Source organism: Chelmon rostratus, chromosome 10, assembly GCF_017976325.1.
Source record: "Chelmon rostratus isolate fCheRos1 chromosome 10, fCheRos1.pri, whole genome shotgun sequence".
In the NCBI taxonomy this organism is placed as follows: domain Eukaryota; kingdom Metazoa; phylum Chordata; class Actinopteri; order Chaetodontiformes; family Chaetodontidae; genus Chelmon; species Chelmon rostratus.
Genome location: NC_055667.1, coordinates 18231232 through 18249904, shown reverse-complemented (window position 1 = coordinate 18249904; position 18673 = coordinate 18231232). Strand labels below are relative to the sequence as shown.

Sequence of the window (18673 nt, the reverse complement as noted above, 5' to 3'; positions counted from 1 at the left end):
CTGTGTGTTCGAGTATGGGAAGCCCGAGTCACTAAACCTTCACTGTAACCCAGCCCTTGCAGCTCTGATGTTGTGAAATACATCAGCTTCAGTGTGAAATGAGCTGTAGATTCTCGTGACAAGCACTGGATAGCAGCAATCACACTTGCATAAGTTGCATATTGAACTGTGGCTAATGCCTTCCAAGCTAGTTGCGATGTTACTGAAACATGCTTGTAGAAGAAGAACGCAAATGATCGGGCAGCTGAGTACACCTTTATTTTAAACACAGAAGGTGGCAATTAATGTGACATCAAACACAAGGAGAAGGGAAATAAACAAATGACAGATTACAAAGACATTCATGTAAAGGACTGAGTTAAATGGCCGTAGTGATCCTGCACGTCACAGTGCTGCAGTGTGTTTTCCGGGCTTAGCTGTATAATCTGTCTTGGGTCTCCACAGTTTTGATGAGAATTGCACCTGACTTTCGCTGGGGCTGTTTGTTAACAGGGACGGCTGTTGGCAAGAGGACAGTAGAAAAATCACACACCGCGCATTGTCATGACAATCCTAATGCCAGTGGATATAATTGTGTTATCTTAAGTTGAAAATACAGTTCGTACCTTTGGTGGGCACTTCTTGGATATTGACAATAGAGTCCCGTCCAAGTCTGTCAGTGAGAAAGCAGGAAATACACTGTGAGCACTGATTAACTGACAAAGTAAAAGGTTGTTAAAGGTGAACCCTAACCCAAGGTTGGAGCTGAAGGATACAAAATCTGGCAGTGTGGAGTTAGAAAAAAAGCAATTTTAGTTTGATGCATTTTTTTAAAAACTGTCTATTGTGAATCCAACAATATTGTAGGGGTGATCCGCTAAATTGACAGAAACAAATTAATGATCATCAAGAGACAAGATAAATCAAAATCTTGTCAAACCTTCTTTTTTTTTTTTTTTTACATAAAAGCCTAAATTAGCTTGTAATCAGTGCTTAATTATGTTATGAGAACTTGACACTGCTGAGCTCTTCCAGTAAAACTCACCTCTCCTCCTCTCCTTCCAGCAGCTTCCTGTAGGTGGAGATCTCGATGTCCAGGGCCAGCTTGACATTCATCAGCTCCTGGTACTCTCTGAGCTGGTGAGCCATGTCTTGCTTGGCCCTCTGCAGAGCCAGCTCCAGGTCCCTGATGCGAGCCTTGGCATCCTGCACGGCCCCCTCCCCACGCTGCTCCGCTTCCAGTACCTGGGCCTCAAGGCTGGTACGCTGAAAAACGTGCAGCAATTGGCGGCGTAAGCATTCAATAAGATTTTTAATTGATGTCATTGAAGCTTATAGGCTATTAGACAACCTGCCTCATAATAATCAGGAGAGTTTAACACTGTCTGAGAGGAGGAGTAATGTTGGAAAGTGTTGCTTTTGCTTCATGTGATATAGTTAATTTTTGCATTCCTCTTTCCACCTGATTCTTCACTTCACTCACCTGTGTCACTGCAGCCTGAATCTCATTCTGCAGGCGGCTGATCATTCGTTTGAGCTCAGAAATTTCCCCCTTGGTGTTGCGCAGCTCACTGCCATACTGGTCTGCCTGAGCAGTCATCTGGTCAAACTGGTGCCGGCAGAAATGAAGCAGAGGAACAAACATGCGCTCGGTAATTATCAGGTTTGACCAGGGCGGTTCCCGTCAAAGAGACAGGATTCTCTCAGATTTATGAGCTTTAGCGTCAAAGGAGAAACTTGTTTTACCACAAACTTTGTCCCATGTCACACAACAGTGACATGTAATCATTCATGTTTTTATGCAGGGTGATGTATTTTAGGTCTTCACCTTCTTCCTGTGCCAGCATTCAGCTTCTTCACGGCTACGGGCGGCAATGTCCTCATACTGAGCCTTAACCTCAGACACGATCCGATCCATGTTCAGGCCACGGGAGTTGTCCATCTGCACCACCACAGAGGTCTCCTTCAGGCTGTCCTGCAGCTCACACAGCTCCTTTATTAAAACAACGCACACAGCAGCAGTAAATAGACAAAATCCAGAATGCAAAACAAGCTCACATGCTTTATATTGTATATACATTCTTTGATTTGATATCTGAAGACTTTCAATCGATGATTATGTACCAAATTGTACAGAGCCTTGAGGAAGTTGAATTCATCACCGATGGACGACACCTTGTCCTCCAGATCCATCCTGGAAAGATAGCCTGCGTCCACATCCTGCAGGCAGTCAGTGTAAAAACAGCAACCTTTTCTCAGTGCTTAAACTTTTGGGACATTTGACAGACACAGTTACATTTCATGTGAATTGCTTTCAAACGCTTGGAAGACGATGTTTCATCTTGATTGTATTAACAGATAGCAGTTTTGTAGCCCAACAAGGAAGTTTATTAGTGGAGAAATTGCTTGTAAAACTGAATGTAATGAGAGTTAATAGAAAGTCTTCAGAGCTTAATCTGTTTAGTATCTATCGTAGCCATCATGACTGCATACTCTACCTTCTTGAGCACAACAAACTCGTTCTCTACTTCATTCCTCTTGATGATCTCATGCTCATACCTGAAACAGTCCGGAAATATCTGATTACTCATGCAGATTTTATAAGTATGCATTTAAAATACCATGTGTACGAGAGTCTGGCTCACAGGCTTAATAGTGGTTCAGCTCCTGTTACAGAAATGCCTTACTTTGTCTTGTACTCTTGTACATTTTTGTGCATGGCATCATTCTCCACATCCAGTCTGTGTCTGTCATTGTCCAGAGACTCCAGCTGTCTTTGCAGGCTGGCGATGTATGTCTTCAGCATGGGCTCAATGTTGGAGGAGGCGGCGGTCTGTCCCTCCAGCAGCTTCCACTTGGTTTCCAGCATTTTGTTCTGCTGCTCCAGGAATCTTACCTGCGGCACAAGGAGGAAGGAACAACCACATCAAACGGATTCTAACGTCATTTATAGATGTCGTGTAAGTCAAAGGCAATAATGTGTCTGAATGGATTATCAGGATCATCAAAGTGATTTAAATCCGACACCCAAGAGTTTTAGAGAAATTTCCTCATACCTTATCAATGAATGATACAAAACGGTTGTTGAGACTCTTGATCTGCTCTTTCTCCTGGTTACGAACAGCATGGACGGTGGGGTCAATGTCTACGTTCAGTGGGGTGAGCAAGCTCTTGTTGATGGTCACTGCTGTAATCGGGGCCGCTTGGAAAGACCCAGTGCTCATCCTGGGGATGGAGTAGGATCCCATGGACATGCTAGTGAAGCCCCCTGCCGACATGCGCAGTCCTGGCCTGCTGCTGCGCTTGCTTCTCAGACTCATGGTCGTGCTGCGTGGAGATCTCACTGCAGGAATGGATGAAGAGGTCAGGAGGCGGTTGAGCTCTGTTGTGCATCTCCCCATCTTTAGAGTGGTACTTTATAGGCAGGTCTGGGTGTGGCGCGATAGTGAAGTTATGCCGCTCTCGAATGCGGGTAAACCAGTCCGACACATGCCATCTGTTCTCCCACCTACCCCTGCTGTAACGTTGCATTGTTTCTGTTGTTTCGCTGGAATTCGGGCCTGCACTGCAGCAACAGTTGTGCTGCATTTGAGCAAAACACTAAGGTGTTGTTCTCGGCACTGGATCCGTCCAAAAAATAGAAAAGTCAGCACTGTGATCTAAGAATTCACCAAGAGCCAAAATCTTCACTCATGATAAATCAAAGCAGGTTTGGAATGAGAACAAATATTTTAATTGGCTTTGGTGTAGTTTACAGTAGTGCTGCAGGAACAGTAAAATAAATACAGTAAAAGCAAATTAAGATTTTTTTTTAAACTTATTTAGCCTGCAGGATTTTCACAAGTTTTTAATGAAAAAAAGGCCACAAAAAGGTGACAATGATATACTGCAGACAATATGTAGATTACCTAGAAACCGTACCCAAATATTATGAAACAATGTAAAATATACTGGCTTTGGGAAAGAAATCTAGATTGAGTCAAGTTGTAGTTGGTGCCACAGACATAATGTTATACCTTTTGATTCATGTTGTGTCATCACAAGCGACAGGCAGTTGTAACTGGGCTGTCCTGTTGATGTCAAAGCTTTGCTTTCTTTTCTAACACCTCTCTCCCTTTTCAGACTGATTGTGCAATCATCGCCTCCCTTTAAAAAAACAACTACAGAGAAATAAATGTCTTGTACAACCAGGATTAAGTTCATTCTGGAGGTTTGTCCTGAAGCTGTGTCATCTACACAACACTACTGTAGGTAAGTAAAGCTGGGAGAGACTGTGTCTGTACGTACATCAATACTGGAGAATTTAATCATCTTAAATGTCTGTATTAGCTCTTCTCTTGTCAGGTATGAAGATTGCTTCGTTTAACGTCCAGAGGTTTGGCCTCATGAAAGTCTCAGATCCAGATGTCGTGTCAACTCTGGTTAAGGTAAAACAACATGGAACAGCAAAGCATCAGGTGGTTGATTTCAACCAAGACACACAGTAAAAGATCAATTATTAGTACTGAGTGTATTTGGGAAGCAGCCAAGCAGATGTCAAGTGTGAAGACTATGAAGCTGTCATGTTCAGAGGGGAAAAAAATCTGAGTGATAAATATTGCCTCAAAGGCTGAGCTTATCACTCTTCACTGAGAGCTTTTATCTTTTGTAGATTGTGTCCCGATATGACATCATCTTGATTCTGGAGGTGGTGGATGTGAGCGGAGAGTCTGTTAAGCTCCTCATGAAAGAACTGAACAGGTGAGTTTCCAGCTTTTATTTCTGAACGCAGCAAAGTTGTTGCTTTTCGCTAAACGTGTGCTCACATTCGCTGTCACCGCAGCGTCAACGCAGAACATCACTACGCTCTGCAGCTCAGTAGCCGCCTGGGAAGGAACAGATACAAGGAACAGTTTTTGTTTTTTTACAGGTAAGATATTGTCAGATTGTGATGTTTTTTCCAAATGTAACCATCAAACAGCTGCACCAAAAAGCCATTTTTGTCTTACTTGAAGGGATGATGTCGTCGACCTGATTGACTGCTATCAATATGAAGATAACCAAGTGAACGACGTGGATGCTTTCGCGAGGGAACCATATATTCTCCGCTTCAAACCCCACAACACCGGTCAGTCTCTGCACTTGACTGGAGCTTAAGGAATAACAGGGAGTTCCTCTGAGTGGGTTTGTTAATCTGATCCTCATTCATTTGCTGAAGACGCCGTAACATCATTGTCTCCGTAATGTCTGTGCTTTGACTGAGTCATTCCTGCATATGGACCTGTTTGTTTTTTCAAGGTGAATGAGCCCGATTTAGTCTGACATGTGATTCAAATGAGCAGAGGGCAGGTTCGTCAAGTTAAGTCAGTCTGCGTTGTCTGTGTGCATCCACACGTTGACATTTGTCATGATGGGGTGTGTTACCGTAGGCGAGCATTTGTTGTTGACTGTTTTGGTTTGCAGTGCTGAAGGACATAGTGCTGATCCCGGTCCACACCACACCGCGGGACTCAGAGAAAGAACTGGATGAGCTGTATGATGTCTTCCTGGCGGTCAAAGACAAGTGGAAAACTGACGTAAGTTCCGTCATCCTGTTGCATCAGTGTTTCACTTGAAGGTGCTTTAATGGATTCATGGTATACAGATTCATAGCAATCCGTATGTCTTTTTTGTACTCCCATATTAGAGGAATCACACCAATTGTATGGCTTATGAATGATCACTTAACAATGTTGGCTACTTTTGATTGGTTTCCCTGTGTTCCCACATCCAAACTAATCGATGTAATAACTTTTATTAGTACTAAAAAGACCATTTCTGATGTCCTCTAGAACGTAATGATCCTGGGGGATTTCAACGCAGATGGTGCGTATGTCACCCATAAGGAAATGAAGGAGATCCGCATTCGCAGCAACAAGAATTTTCACTGGCTGATTGGTGATGATGTGGACACCACTGCAAATACATCAAACGACCACACATACGACCGGCACGTGTGCCTTCATAAACTCCAGAGAAGTTTTTATTTTTATTTTTATTTTTTGTGAAAGCAATTTGTGGCAGGATTATTTCTGCCAGGAAGAAACTGTACATATTGGCATTATATCTGAATTAACTAATTAACTGAGTGCATTTATGTATATCTCTGGCAGGATTGTTGTGTATGGAGAAGATGTGCTGGCAGCCATCGTGCCAAATTCAGCCAAGCCGTTCAATTTCCAGGAGGAGTTTGCCATGTCAGAAGAAAGGGTGAGTTGTTCCTATAGCCAGCGTTTGTAGATAAGCTGCTCGGTTTCCAGATGCAAATAAAGGTACTCTGCTGCTAGCTGTCAGTGTGGGATGCTGTGTGGACAGTTTACTGCCACCAGCTACAGTATATAGACTGATGGAAGACACTCCAAGTGCTCTGGGCCATGGTGTGTCCTGCTGCTTATGAAAAGAGCAGCAATTAGTCAAGACCACACAAGACTTAACCAGGTTAACCATGCAGCCGAGTCCCAAAATGCAAAAGTGCATTTCTACAGCACTGCGGGATATAGAACAAATATGACTAAGTACCTTTAATTTATTGAGTGCATAATTCAAAATATAATAAAAAACAGGCCTTTTCATGTGGTCATTTTATATAAGCTATTTATTCGTTGAATTTACATAAAATGTGCTATATTGTGATGTGTATGGTTATCTGGATATGAAATGATCAGGGTATTAGAGCTTTTTAACTGCCCTGTTTCGCGTGAATATTCCTCTTTCAATATTTGCGTCCTCCCGCAGGCCCTGAGAGTGAGCGACCACTATCCTGTTGAGGTAGAATTACGTAAAGCTCTTCCTTTCTGGAAGGCGAAGAGCTGCCAAAGACGTGACAGCGCTGACACAGAGGAAGCATCAGGTGACATAGCTGTCACAGGTGAAGAGCAAAACTGTAATTTATTCTCTCCTGCCACTGACAGACATGGAGTGACAAATTTGAAATAGGACCTGACCCACTTGTACTCGATGTTGCGTTCTTTTGATATTTACGGTGCACTGTTGTCTCTGTGAACGCATAGGAGAATGCTTGGAATTTTCGCCGTTTCACTTCTCCCCTGTTTTTTAAAATTAAATATTTAAGCTTGTAACCAATGCAGCCTTTGCGGCGATAACTCAATTTTACACTAGAGGGCTTAAAGGTTAAAGATCTGTTTTTATTATTGTCTAAAAGAACATTAAAAGAACAAAACTAGTAATGAATTGACCCTAATAACAAGTATTGTCTATGCCGAAAGCCTCAAGTAACTTATTCCTTTGCACCACAGTCCTCTATTCTGCACTGCAAAACCAAAATGCACTAAAATTTAAATTTGGTCAGAATAAAGACCAGAAACTGACCTTTTTATAATCTCTTTAACTATATAAAGATTATTATGCCATGAAAATGTGGACACATGTATTTGTATTGTTTGGTGTACCATATAAATAAGACTGAAGCTAAATCTAATCTTAATGAACTGAGAAAGGTGGCTAACACTAGGCCTGCTAAAAGGCAAGAAGCCTAGCTACAGCAGCAGAGTAGCAATAACCGTTGTCTCTGCAGCCTCTGACTGGACGAATTCATCTTTTTTTTTGTGGTTAAACATGTGAAATGTATTTAATATGAGATTCATTTAGTAAAATAATGCCATCCCTGTGCCCTTTCGGAATGTCAAAACATGCAGTATGTAAATGTTTTATTAGGTGTTTTGCAAGGTCTGTGGCAAATATTAATCAGGCTATAAAAAGGCATGAAATTAAGATTTTAAAACTTGAATATCTGTTATACAGTTTGGCAAAGACATGTCAAACTTCAAAGCCCCTTTTTTCAGCTTCACTCTTTCAATAGTTACTGCTCCCTGGCTTTGTAAGGCAGTATTACTGGCTGAATCTCGTGAAACCTCACTTTTAAGTCATCAGCCGTTAACATAGACGCTCAGTGTACTGACACAAGTTCAAGGTTTCTCTGCTGCACTCTGGTACAATTTTTAAATTATCATTTAAGGGAATTTCAAACCCAAACATTGAGGAACTAATACCCTATCATTTACCAGACCATGGCACAATGAGCCACAAATCTGAATGATGCCTGCTTCATGGTGTTTTCCCGTTTAGATTTGAAAATCTATATATTTGAGTAGAGAATTCTTTCAGTGACATTTTTCACATTTGCCACATGTCTGTTAAACGACTATTTATGTGTGTTTTTTTTCTACACGCAGAGAGTTTGCAGGCTGATGTGATGAAACTGCAGAAGGAAAACCTCTTGCTGGAGCGAGAAAAGCTTAATCTCCAGATCTCCTTTTTAAAACAGCGGCTGGCCAAACTCAAACTGAAGGAATGACGTGGAAGATCTCAAACACTGTTGCTCTGGCTAAGCTGTTTTTCTTTTCCACATCATTTGTGTGATTTAGGATGTATGCTGCAAATGAATAAATCACGGTTACATGCACATGTGATACCCTTTTATTGTTATTTAATAAAGTAAGTAGCACTGATATGAAACAGCATTGTGTATGGGTGTTTGGCTGACCCCAGAACAAGCTGGGGCAGAATATGTCGTCTGTTGGTCATCCAGTGGAATGAAATTTACTATTAATGTATCATTTCGAGTTCTGTGAGCTTTGACGAAACCCAAATAAAAAATAACCCTAGCAGTGATGGAAGACACGCTGTTTTTATTTAATTTTTATCGTAACAACGTTACACAACTTTTCACTGGAAAAAGGTGTGCATTCAAGTGAGCTCCGTGTTTCATAATTGTTAACCCGAGCTGCTACTCCTGGTAGTTACATACCCGCGGTTAGGAATGACAGCAAATTTGACATGTAGAATTTAGACTTAGACGGTTGATATTCATGTGATGTAAAAATAAAGCGGTACGTAACTTTATCGGATGAGAAGAGAGTAATAAACACCTGAGAGTTATCAGTTTACCGACATTCTCTAGTCCAAGTGAAGTAGACACTCTAGTCACGTGACTGTTCGCTCAACAGGACCCGACGTGCTTGTCAACAACAACATTAACAGTGTACGAAGGTGTGACGACCAGGCAGCAAAGTTTCCCAGCGTCGACCGAGCCAACTGTGAAACGACACCGAACCACCTCTCACCTGTCCGGTAGACAGGCCGTCTCGATGCATTTCAGAGGACCGAAAACACCGCGGGGATCATGGATGTGCACGAATTGTTTAGCAGTTGCAAAAAGGGCGACATTTGTAGAGTCAGGTAAACAAACGCTCAGTTGATGTTGCCTCGGCTCGTCTTGTCTTTGCCTTTGCGCAAAAAGCTTGTTTAATTTACTTTACATGGTTGCAGCGGGGTTGTTTTTTTTTCCTGTTTTCCCCTGTCACGTCCTGCAGAACATCAGCCGTCGTTTATGTGGCCTGTTCTGGGCTGCCGTCTGGCAGCTAAACCCAACGCTAACTGCGTCGCTTTGCACATAAACTGGATGTAAACACGCAAGGCAGGGTTGCTAACATTAGCTTTGATGAGCCAGCTGGTTACTTTTGCCAGCGTTTTGTAGGTCAGCTGCTCGGTTTCCAGATGCAGCGTAGGTATGATAAAGTTACTGTGCTACTACCCGTCAGTGTCGGGTGCTTCACAGGACTCTCTGTGGAGAATTTACTTTGACTGCTGGAAGACACTCCCCCTGCTTTGTGCAATGGTGTGTCCTACTGGTTAGGCAAGTCAACACATACAAGCCTTGAGCCTTGGTTAACTGTGTAGCCAAGTCCTCAACTGCAAAAACGACTTCCTGCTGCACTGTGGGATATAGCACATGTCATGTCAATGCAAAATATTAGCATTGACCCCTTTGATTTTCAGCGTTTAACCAAAGGGGCCATCAGACACAAGGAGGACTGTGTAATGAATTAATCCTCATGCATGTAGTGTGTATGCAACTGTGCGAACAATGCATCCATCTTCCATCCAGATGTGTGCAGGCCTGCTCCGACGTGATGCCGAAACACTGTCATCACTCCTTTCTTTTCTCCTCCCAGATACCTTGTTGAACAAAGAGATGTGGACCTCAATGTAAGAGACAAATGGGACAGCACCCCTTTGTGAGTACAGTTTTTAGGCAAGCGGTGTAACTCTGCGGCTGTGACATGTAGCTTGTGTAACAGCTCTTGTTTTTCAGGTATTACGCTTGTCTCTGTGGCCATGAGGAGCTGGTCGAGTACCTGTTGGCTAGTGGTAAGTCTGAAATTTGACTGGCTGACTGTGCTGTAGCGTGATGCCATTATAACCTCCCTGAAAGAACCTGTTCTCTGTTTCGTTTTGCTTTTTAATCTTTGCCCTCAGGTGCAAAGTGTGAGGCCAACACGTTTGATGCCGAGAGGTGTTTGTACGGCTCTCTGAGTGACTCTGTACGACGCCTGCTCAAAGACTATAAGTGTGTCAGTGTCCACGCCATGCAGCAGGAAGATTTTAACTACTTTCTGCACATGTAAGGCTCAAGTGCCTGCAGGCCCCTCGCGTAAATGATCGAATTCCTCTGCACAGCAGTTCATGCTCATCTGTTTTAGTAGTTTGTAGCGTGACCAAACATTTGTGTGTTTTTGCTTTAGGTTACTGGAGCAGGGTCAGTACAGCGACGTGAAGTTCTTGGTTCACGGACAAATATTTACAGCCCACCGCTGTGTTCTCAGCGCACGCTCCGAGTACTTCACTCATATGTTTGAGACCAAATGGAAAGGGAAGAACCTGATCACCCTGAAACACCCTTTGGTAGATAAAAATACATATTTTAGTTTATTAATTCTGTGTTGGTGTGTGTTGAAGACTTTATTATTAGGTGGCCATGTCTATTACACAACAAAGTGTTGGTAAAATCGGTTGTGATTCCAGGTCAACCCTGCAGCCTTTGGAGCCATCCTGCAGTACTTCTACACAGGTGGGCGTGTGTTAGAGCTGCAGATGCTCTGTCCTCTCTACAGTTTTGAGACTTTGCATGAAAAATCAGTCCATGTTACTTTTTATTGTGCCAGCAGCAAAGATGTACCATTCAGGATTAACTGGAAACACAACAAAAATTATTTATTTTCACCGCATTTATAAATCTTGTAACTTTTTATCTTGTATTTGAAAAATGTGACTGTAAATAAAGGAAAAAGTACATTGAGTTTCAACTCTTTTCATGCAGTTTTTTTCTGAATGTTACAGGACGAATGGATATTGACATTAGCCTCGTGGAGGACTCCAGGCGACTTGCTAAACAGTGCAAAATGGCAGATCTCATGGAGGAGCTGGAGAATACATGTAAACAGGTGTATGAATTTGGTAAGTTAGGACTCCTGGTGCACATTTACTGTGTACTTCTAATATGTCTATGTGCATTACCAGTGTAATACGCAGTTTATCAAAGAGTCTCAAAATACCAAAATACATTTGAACTCCAGTGTCTCATTTAACTCTCGACCCTTTTTTCTGGACCTTTGATTGGCTTTTAGCCCCAAATCAATCAAGTCTGTTGTTTTTCCATTTCCTTCCTTATACTGAAGTTTCCAACAAGCCAGGAATCTGTGTGAAGGTTCTCAGCCTGGAGCCCCACAGCTGTCAGCTTCAGGAGGAGATGGCTCAGTTAGCAGACTGCGCCCTTCCCCCTGAACTAAGAGTAAGGACGTGACGGCAAAACACACACCGTACCTGCTGCTTTAACAGTTTCAGTGAGCCCATGTTGGCTTCAGCTTTCTTTGCTCATTCTCCCCAGGTCGGATTTGGTGAACTTCCCTTTAACAGAGTGGACCACTTCCCTACTTATCCTGACATCTGCTTCAGAGTCGACGGTTACAATTTCTTGTGTCATAAGGTACAAATTATAAAACTCACACAACTTTCCTCAGTGACAAGATAAACCCCCAGATACTGCCGCTCCAATGCTGTTGCATGTTTGTTTGTGCCTCCAGGCATTTTTCTGCGGGCGTAGTGATTATTTCAAAGCCTTCCTGGAGGATCACTTCAGTGAAGGAGGGAAGCTGCAGTCCCAGCCCAGCACCCCAGTGATTACTTTACACAACATTTCCCATGAAATATTTATCCACGTCATGTATTACATCTACACCGATGGCACGGAGGTTAGTGCACAACTTCTGTCTGAAATTATTTTGTTCTGTCGTTTGTGAGGACGCAAACATGTCGTTCGGTTATAAAATTAAAAGCAGTTGCTTGTTGGTCAGCAAGCCCAGAAGTCGTAAAAAAGACATTGAAACAGAAGCATCGCCTTCACGTACCAGTTTGTGGCTGACAGACTGATTTCCTACTGTGAGGCATGAGCCTGTAAAAAAGAAAAATGTGTGTGTAGGTACAGCGGTGCTCCTTCTGTTGTATTCCACTTTGGGAATTTACTGTATTTACACCGTCAAACTTGATGCAGCTGCAATCAACATCAACATCAGCATCATTTTGTAGGCAGCCTGCTCGGTAGTGATCGGGGGGATGTAGGATCAAGCCAGTAATAAAAAACTAATTTATTACACACATTTTTCATTTTAAATGTTTGATTTTTGACTTTGACCCATGTCCCCTGGCGGGATCTATGACTTAAAGTGCAGCCAATCCCTAGGAGGTGATTGAGATGTTTGGGCTTCACTTTTGAGGAGCCGTCATGTCGTCCATCTGAATACACACTCATTGTTCAAGCTTGTTTGCTCAGTTCTTGCTCATTTATTTGCGTCCTCGACCTATGTAATGCACTAATCAAATATTTAAATTGTGCGTGGTTGGGAACATCCAGTAATACAATTTTCATGATCTTTGAAAGTGTAAGCAGTGACACAAACTCATGTACCAAATACAGAAAAGACACAACTCAGTCATAAGGACGCCATGTTTCTCTGTTGATGATGTATTGGAGAAAGAGTGTGTGCTCTTTGACAATGAAATTAAAGTTTATTTTTAGTCAGTGGTCAAGCAAAATGACTTCTTTTACACCTTTGAGAAATAACAAGCTGGTAAATTGGAGGTAAATTGGTTCCACATTGTGGTTAAAGGGGCCACAGGACACATGCAAAGCCCTTTAACAACATACATAGCGTTACTTGAATGCCCGCCATTATTGTCTGACAGCTGACTGAATATTATTCATGCCCAGGTAACAACAGAGAACGTGTTTGACGTGCTCTGCGTGGCTGACATGTATCTGCTGCCGGGGCTGAAGCGCCTTTGCGGGAAGACACTCGCTAAGACTATTTGTGAGGACAACGTCCTCTGCATGTGGAAGACGGCAAAGCTTTTCCGTCTCTCTCGCCTCGAGGATCAGTGCAAAGAGTTTATGGCCAAGATCATAGATCGGGTGAGTGTCTTTGTGTTGATGTTGTTTTTTGACTGTGGACTAAAAGTACAATAACAGTTTTATGGTACTTGACCACTTTTTGCCATTATACCAAAAGTCACAGTAAAGACAGCCCTTAGACCGGCATGAGCTAAATTCCACTTTATGTGATTTAGCATCTGTGAGGTTCTGAATCTTCTAGTCAGCCAAGCTCAGTGCCCCCTCAGGATAAATTAAAATCTGTGTTACCTGTCTAACCTGTCTGTCACAGCTGGTGGAGCAGGCTGAGTTTGCCGAGATCATTAAAGAGGACGCGGAGTCTTTGGAGGACCGGCAGGAGACAGATTCCGTCCCCCTGGTGGACGACATCCGCTACCACATCACCAGCAACGTGCAGACTTACAGCGCGATCGAGGAGGCTAATCAGAAGCTGGAGGCCCTGGAGGAGCTGCTCTCCAGCATTGATATTGATTGCTAAGGGGTCTGCAGGGGGCGGATTGTAGCTGGTGGTACAAACATCTGTCGGGAGAAAAACATACGCATCTGTATGTTTGTAGGTCTTTTATTTACAGTATATTGTAAAGAAAAAAATATGTACAGGGGTTTTGAGGAAACTGGATTATATAGTTACATCTGAATATCTTTGAATTGCACATGCATGAATTTTTTTTTAGTCACTTTTTGTAGCTGCTAGACTTAAACTGGTGATTTCGCTATTTTAAAATGTACTTTTGCCCCAGTAAGGTTCAGCACAGGCCCTCACATCAAACTCCATGAACTAGTTGTTTTATGCTACTGGCATGCACTTGATAACTATGAAAAAAAAAAAAAACGTCTGTCACTTCATTCATCCAGAAAATACTTTTAACCTCTAACTCCTTATTTGAAGTTACATAGAATATTGTTTAATTATGTATTTCATGCACAGAAGCATGCAACTTTTATTTTGGATTTAGTGGCAGAATCCCACCTCACTATTCGACCTGCAACATTCCTCCGCCGTGAGTGCTGAAGACTTGTCGTCCTCTAACATTTTCCTGCTGTTTGTCAAAATCTGACATGGAAAAACACTTTGTGCTGCCCTGTATGACAGCAAACCTCTCTTGCCTAGTGTGTGCACAAGAAAATAAAGTTGCTAGAAAACTGCTTGCATGTAAAATCCACCACCAACACAACTTATTTGTTTTTATTTATCTGTTTATTGCTCAGTAAAACAAATAACTGCTCTTGGTTTTGGCAATTAAACGTGGTATTGCAAGCACAAGGAGTGTTTTATTCAATATGTCTCATGAATTTTGATGTGTGTCAAAGGTTGGTCAACAACTTTGGTCCAGACTGAACCATCACAACAGCTATTAGGTGGATTGCCATGAAACTCAGTGCAGGCATTCAAGCTCTGAGTATCTGGATGATCTGTAATGGCTTCAGTGGTCGTCTGACTTTTTATCTATTGCCCTAATCTGGACATCATTTCATTTTGTCCAATGTCACCAAAACTAACAACCCCAGCTGCCAGTGTTTTCCTACATTGACATTCATTATTGTTTTAAACATCACTCTGCTGACAGGTGTCCAGAGGAGGTATAGTTGAGAAATCAATGAGCAAATGTCTGAAAACAACCACATTATAGTGTGTTACAAACTGTTTATTATATGTTTGCATTCTCTTATAAATGGTAATGTACAGTGTTAAAGTGCACTCCTATACTTTAGTGTTAGTGACAAATGTGACAATGCTAACATGCTAAACTAAGGTGGTGAGCATGGCTTCACAGAGCTGCTGTATGCATGCATGGCTGTAGGCTCGTCTTTTTTTTTCCGAAAAGAAGATTTTACTTTGCAAAATAGAATCAGAAAAAGCCTCACAGCTTCAAGTGAGTTTGCAAGTTCTCTGTAAAGAATTCAGCATTTGTTCAAAGAGGAATGAAATGAAAAAAAATCCTTCCTTTTTTTAATTATTTGATTTTGAAAAAAAAAATGCATAAATGTGTGAGACTGAGCAGAAATTTCCATGAATTCACATTTTAGATGAAGTGTAGGAAGGCACCTAAAGATGGCGCCATTTCTCAGCTTATCATTACTTGTGGTGAGTTGCCTTTCACCACACACAATGGCTGTTTCTTAGAGGGAACGCACCTCTTAATGCAATGTGTGAAACGCATAAATCCTTCATCCGGGCCTCCGAATTCATGGGAACATTTTCTGAATGGGGCCGTTTGACAGTCGTCCATTTTTCAAATCACTCGTTCATCACAAGCCCACAAAGGTGTGAAGAAGGGCAGTAAACAGTGAGGCACTGTTAGCAGTGATTTAAAGGCGTGTATGTGTGCATCAGTGTACTTGCGCCATACTGTATAATTGCCGTCCCTGTGGGCTCCATCAGTCCCATTTCAAAGGGTCTTGGAGGTGAAGACAAAGCTGTACGTCACCTTAATGGAGCCCTGAGGTTCAGAGCAGTGGGTAAACTCAAATCCCGACAGGGAGTACACTGTGGAGCAGAGCCGCTGTTAGGACACATTATAAAGCAGCTCAACCGAAACACTAAGGCCATCCTTTAGACAACAAAACCCTTGGCTTCCTGCCCAGCGTCTTAAAGGGTTACATGTTGAAAAAGACAAGAGTAAAAAACACAATTATTTATCACCCCAGCAAGCTTCCTTTGCAAACGTTTTATGGTTGCTGCTAAGCGACTCGCTGTGGGTTTGGTCTTGGGTGAGAAAGTCCAGTTTATTGGGTTTCAGACTGACAACACACTGCACGCACAAATTGATATTTATGCTCTGTACGGGAAGAACTTCTATTTCTCATCACTTTATTTAATTTCCACAGTGACTTTATTCAATTTCCATGGAGACTGTGTCAAACCAGCCTCTCTGTGACAGCAGCTCGGTGCCTCAGTTAGTTCCCATTCAGTGCCTGTAGACATCTAAACTGGCCTCAAGTCAGAGTGGGACAGAGTAAAGCATCAAATCTGTGAACATTTGTTCTAGTAGTGTCAATTAAATTTGACTTTAAAAAGTCAATTTACACTGACCTCCAACTTTGGCAATGACTAAAATATCTCAACAACTGCCGGACAGATTGAGATTAAATTTGGACGGATGCTCGTGGTCCGGAGGATGAAGCCTTGGTTGAAGTTGCTGAGATATTTCAACAACTATTCGATGGATTGCCATGAATTTGCTGCAGATATCCAGGGTGCCCAGAGGATGAACCTGACTGACTTCAATATCCCTCTAGTGCCACCAGCAGGCCAGAGGTCTCATTTATCCTGGGAGATATCTCAACACCTTCATCTAGTGCTATCATCAGGCTGCACCCTCTTGTTTCCCCCACCTTGATTGCACAACTCTTTTGTTGTCAGTTAACATGAGCAAATCTATTTAGATCTCATGGCCAGTGTGTTTCTTGGCTCTGCAGCAAAAACACTCTTTGCAGGCTGTCAAGCAATTAATCAGATTGTCCTTTTGCCCTTTATGATGCTATTTTCTTCAGCAGTTTACAAGTGAAGCCCTATGATAACTCATAATAAAGGTCTAACGGTGTTATTTTCAATGTGCGCAGCTGGCATGAATTATGTGATTAAGAGGAGTCACATGAATAATGGCTTGAAATTCCTGCATACTCTAGCTCCAAATAATTTAATGTGGCTTGTGCTATTCATCAATATGCTCATCCGTTTTTATCCATCCATATTCTGATATGTTGCAATGGATTGCAACACGCTGGCATGCATTCAGTTTGAATATTTTCAAGTTACAGAAGACACTGACTTGCACTAAAACAGTTATATTAATTTTTTTCTCTCTCAAAGTTATGACTCATATTTCTGTCATGTGTCCCATAAGGTCCTTAAAAAACATTTTTATGCCTTGATGATTTCAATGTGTTTTTGCAGGGAAAAATCTTGAAGAGGGCAGCAAAGGGTAAAATCTCTTGGCTCCTGCCACTGCGTGACTCAGTGAGACGTCACTGTGACTTCTGTCTCCTCAAGGGCAAAAATCTACCAGACAAATAGAGAAGCAGCTCTGTTTTCTGTCTGTCCCTTTAACCTCCTGACAATAAAGGTTTTTATCAGTATAGGTGTTGGTTTTACACCTCGGTGTGCAGCGTGAGAAACACGTTTGCCTCTGACGGTAGCGACAGATAAGAAATAGCACTACTGAGAAGACAGAGTTTTCCTTTTCCTTGTTCTTTTGAGCACTTCCCTTTACATCCACAATGTCTCTGGTCCTCCATTTTAACCGATGCTGGTGGTGTCTTTCATTCCGGTTTTGCTGTTTCATTATGAATGTTTACTTCAGGTGCTAGCTGAGTGACGTGTACAGAGCATGCAGGGCTGTGTCATACATGCCATCTGCCTGCCTGTCTTTCCAGGAACAAACATGCTCATCTCTGCCATGATGCTCTTCTATATGTGGCTCACATGTATATATATATATATATATATATATACACACACACACATACATACACACATACACACACACACACATACATACATACATAACTTGTAACAATAAATGTAGTGGAGTAAAAACATGACTAGATGTAGCATAAGCGTAGCATAAAATTGAAATTCTCAAGTGCCTCAAAATTGCAATGAGGTCCAGTATTTAAGTAAATGTATTGGTTACAGCTGTAAATTTAAAATGCTGCCTATGCATGAATGCATCTGTAATAATAAGACACAAATTATATAGTTTCAATGCTTTAACTTGCAATTCAACTAACTAATTTGGGAATTCTTGCTCGGTTCTCTGAGTCGTTCAAATGAGGGAAAGACCATAAAAGAAAGGCAGAGTGACATGAAAAGGATATTTTTTTTTAATAAAAGGTAAAGGAATACAGAGAATATATGGGTCGCAAATTGATTTTAAAAGCCATAAAATTAAATTGAAAATAAAAAAATAAATGCAAAATAGACATAAAACTAACTCTTGTGCTAACGGGAGCAAATACTGTATTTCTCCATACAGTTTATGATTTCAACAGTATAAAAGATTAACTACATCTGTCATAAAGGTGCTATAACTGTGTTGTGCTTCGTGATGGACAGACGTGCACATTTGCGACCTTGTCCCTGCGTATTGATATGTCCTCACATGCGAAGGAAGACATAACTCACTCCCGCTGTCACTGCCAATATCCTAATTTGCAATTAGTTAGGGATTACCACCTGAGAGAGAGAGTGGTAAGCCCATGCTTAGCTAGAGACTGACCTGAAAAGCTCTGGCTCTCTCTCCAACTCCTCCACTCCATCCTACACTCGACTTTCACATTTCAACGGTTCGACATGCATGATAAAACAATACTGTGTGAAACTGACACACCCAACGTATAGATGCATTATCCTTAGTTGTATACAGTAGTTTCAGTCCTGGTTTGGCACCACAGAACGCTTGCGTTTAAATTTCATTAGAGAGAGTT

At 41.9% G+C, this 18673-nt stretch overlaps 3 protein-coding genes across 5 annotated transcripts; 2 read left to right on the top strand and 1 right to left on the bottom strand.

Annotated features, from left to right (window-relative positions):
• Positions 1-236: 236 nt before the first annotated feature.
• LOC121613228 (intermediate filament protein ON3-like) lies at positions 237-3418 on the bottom strand. The gene is made up of 9 exons (XM_041946550.1): positions 3036-3418; positions 2667-2875; positions 2478-2538; positions 2104-2199; positions 1808-1972; positions 1463-1588; positions 1025-1245; positions 606-652; positions 237-498 (listed from the first exon to the last, which is right to left on the bottom strand). The coding sequence occupies exons 1-9, from the start codon at positions 3378-3380 to the stop codon at positions 413-415; spliced, it is 1356 nt and encodes a 451-aa protein (XP_041802484.1). The 5' UTR covers positions 3381-3418; the 3' UTR covers positions 237-412.
• On the top strand, positions 1031-8624 carry LOC121613229 (deoxyribonuclease-1-like). Of its 3 annotated transcripts, XM_041946551.1 has the most exons (13): positions 1031-1631; positions 1785-2939; positions 3104-3342; positions 4102-4226; positions 4309-4406; positions 4631-4719; positions 4802-4888; positions 4974-5086; positions 5422-5534; positions 5790-5947; positions 6111-6207; positions 6733-6865; positions 8190-8624. In XM_041946551.1, the coding sequence occupies exons 4-13, from the start codon at positions 4154-4156 to the stop codon at positions 8309-8311; spliced, it is 1083 nt and encodes a 360-aa protein (XP_041802485.1). In that variant the 5' UTR covers positions 1031-1631; positions 1785-2939; positions 3104-3342; positions 4102-4153; the 3' UTR covers positions 8312-8624. The 3 variants fall into 3 exon arrangements, with proteins under 3 accessions (XP_041802485.1, XP_041802486.1, XP_041802487.1); XM_041946552.1 differs by lacking the exons at positions 1031-1631; positions 1785-2939; positions 3104-3342 and having other exon boundaries at positions 4100-4230; XM_041946553.1 differs by lacking the exons at positions 1031-1631; positions 1785-2939; positions 3104-3342 and having other exon boundaries at positions 4148-4230; positions 4324-4406.
• Positions 8625-8980: 356 nt separating this feature from the next.
• On the top strand, positions 8981-14507 carry abtb1 (ankyrin repeat and BTB (POZ) domain containing 1). Its single transcript, XM_041946549.1, has 12 exons — positions 8981-9195; positions 9972-10034; positions 10112-10167; positions 10276-10420; positions 10542-10701; positions 10822-10867; positions 11137-11253; positions 11475-11587; positions 11684-11782; positions 11880-12047; positions 13064-13264; positions 13515-14507. Exons 1-12 carry the CDS (start codon positions 9140-9142, stop codon positions 13719-13721), a joined length of 1431 nt encoding a protein of 476 aa, XP_041802483.1. The 5' UTR covers positions 8981-9139; the 3' UTR covers positions 13722-14507.
• The last annotated feature ends 4166 nt before the right edge of the window (positions 14508-18673 follow it).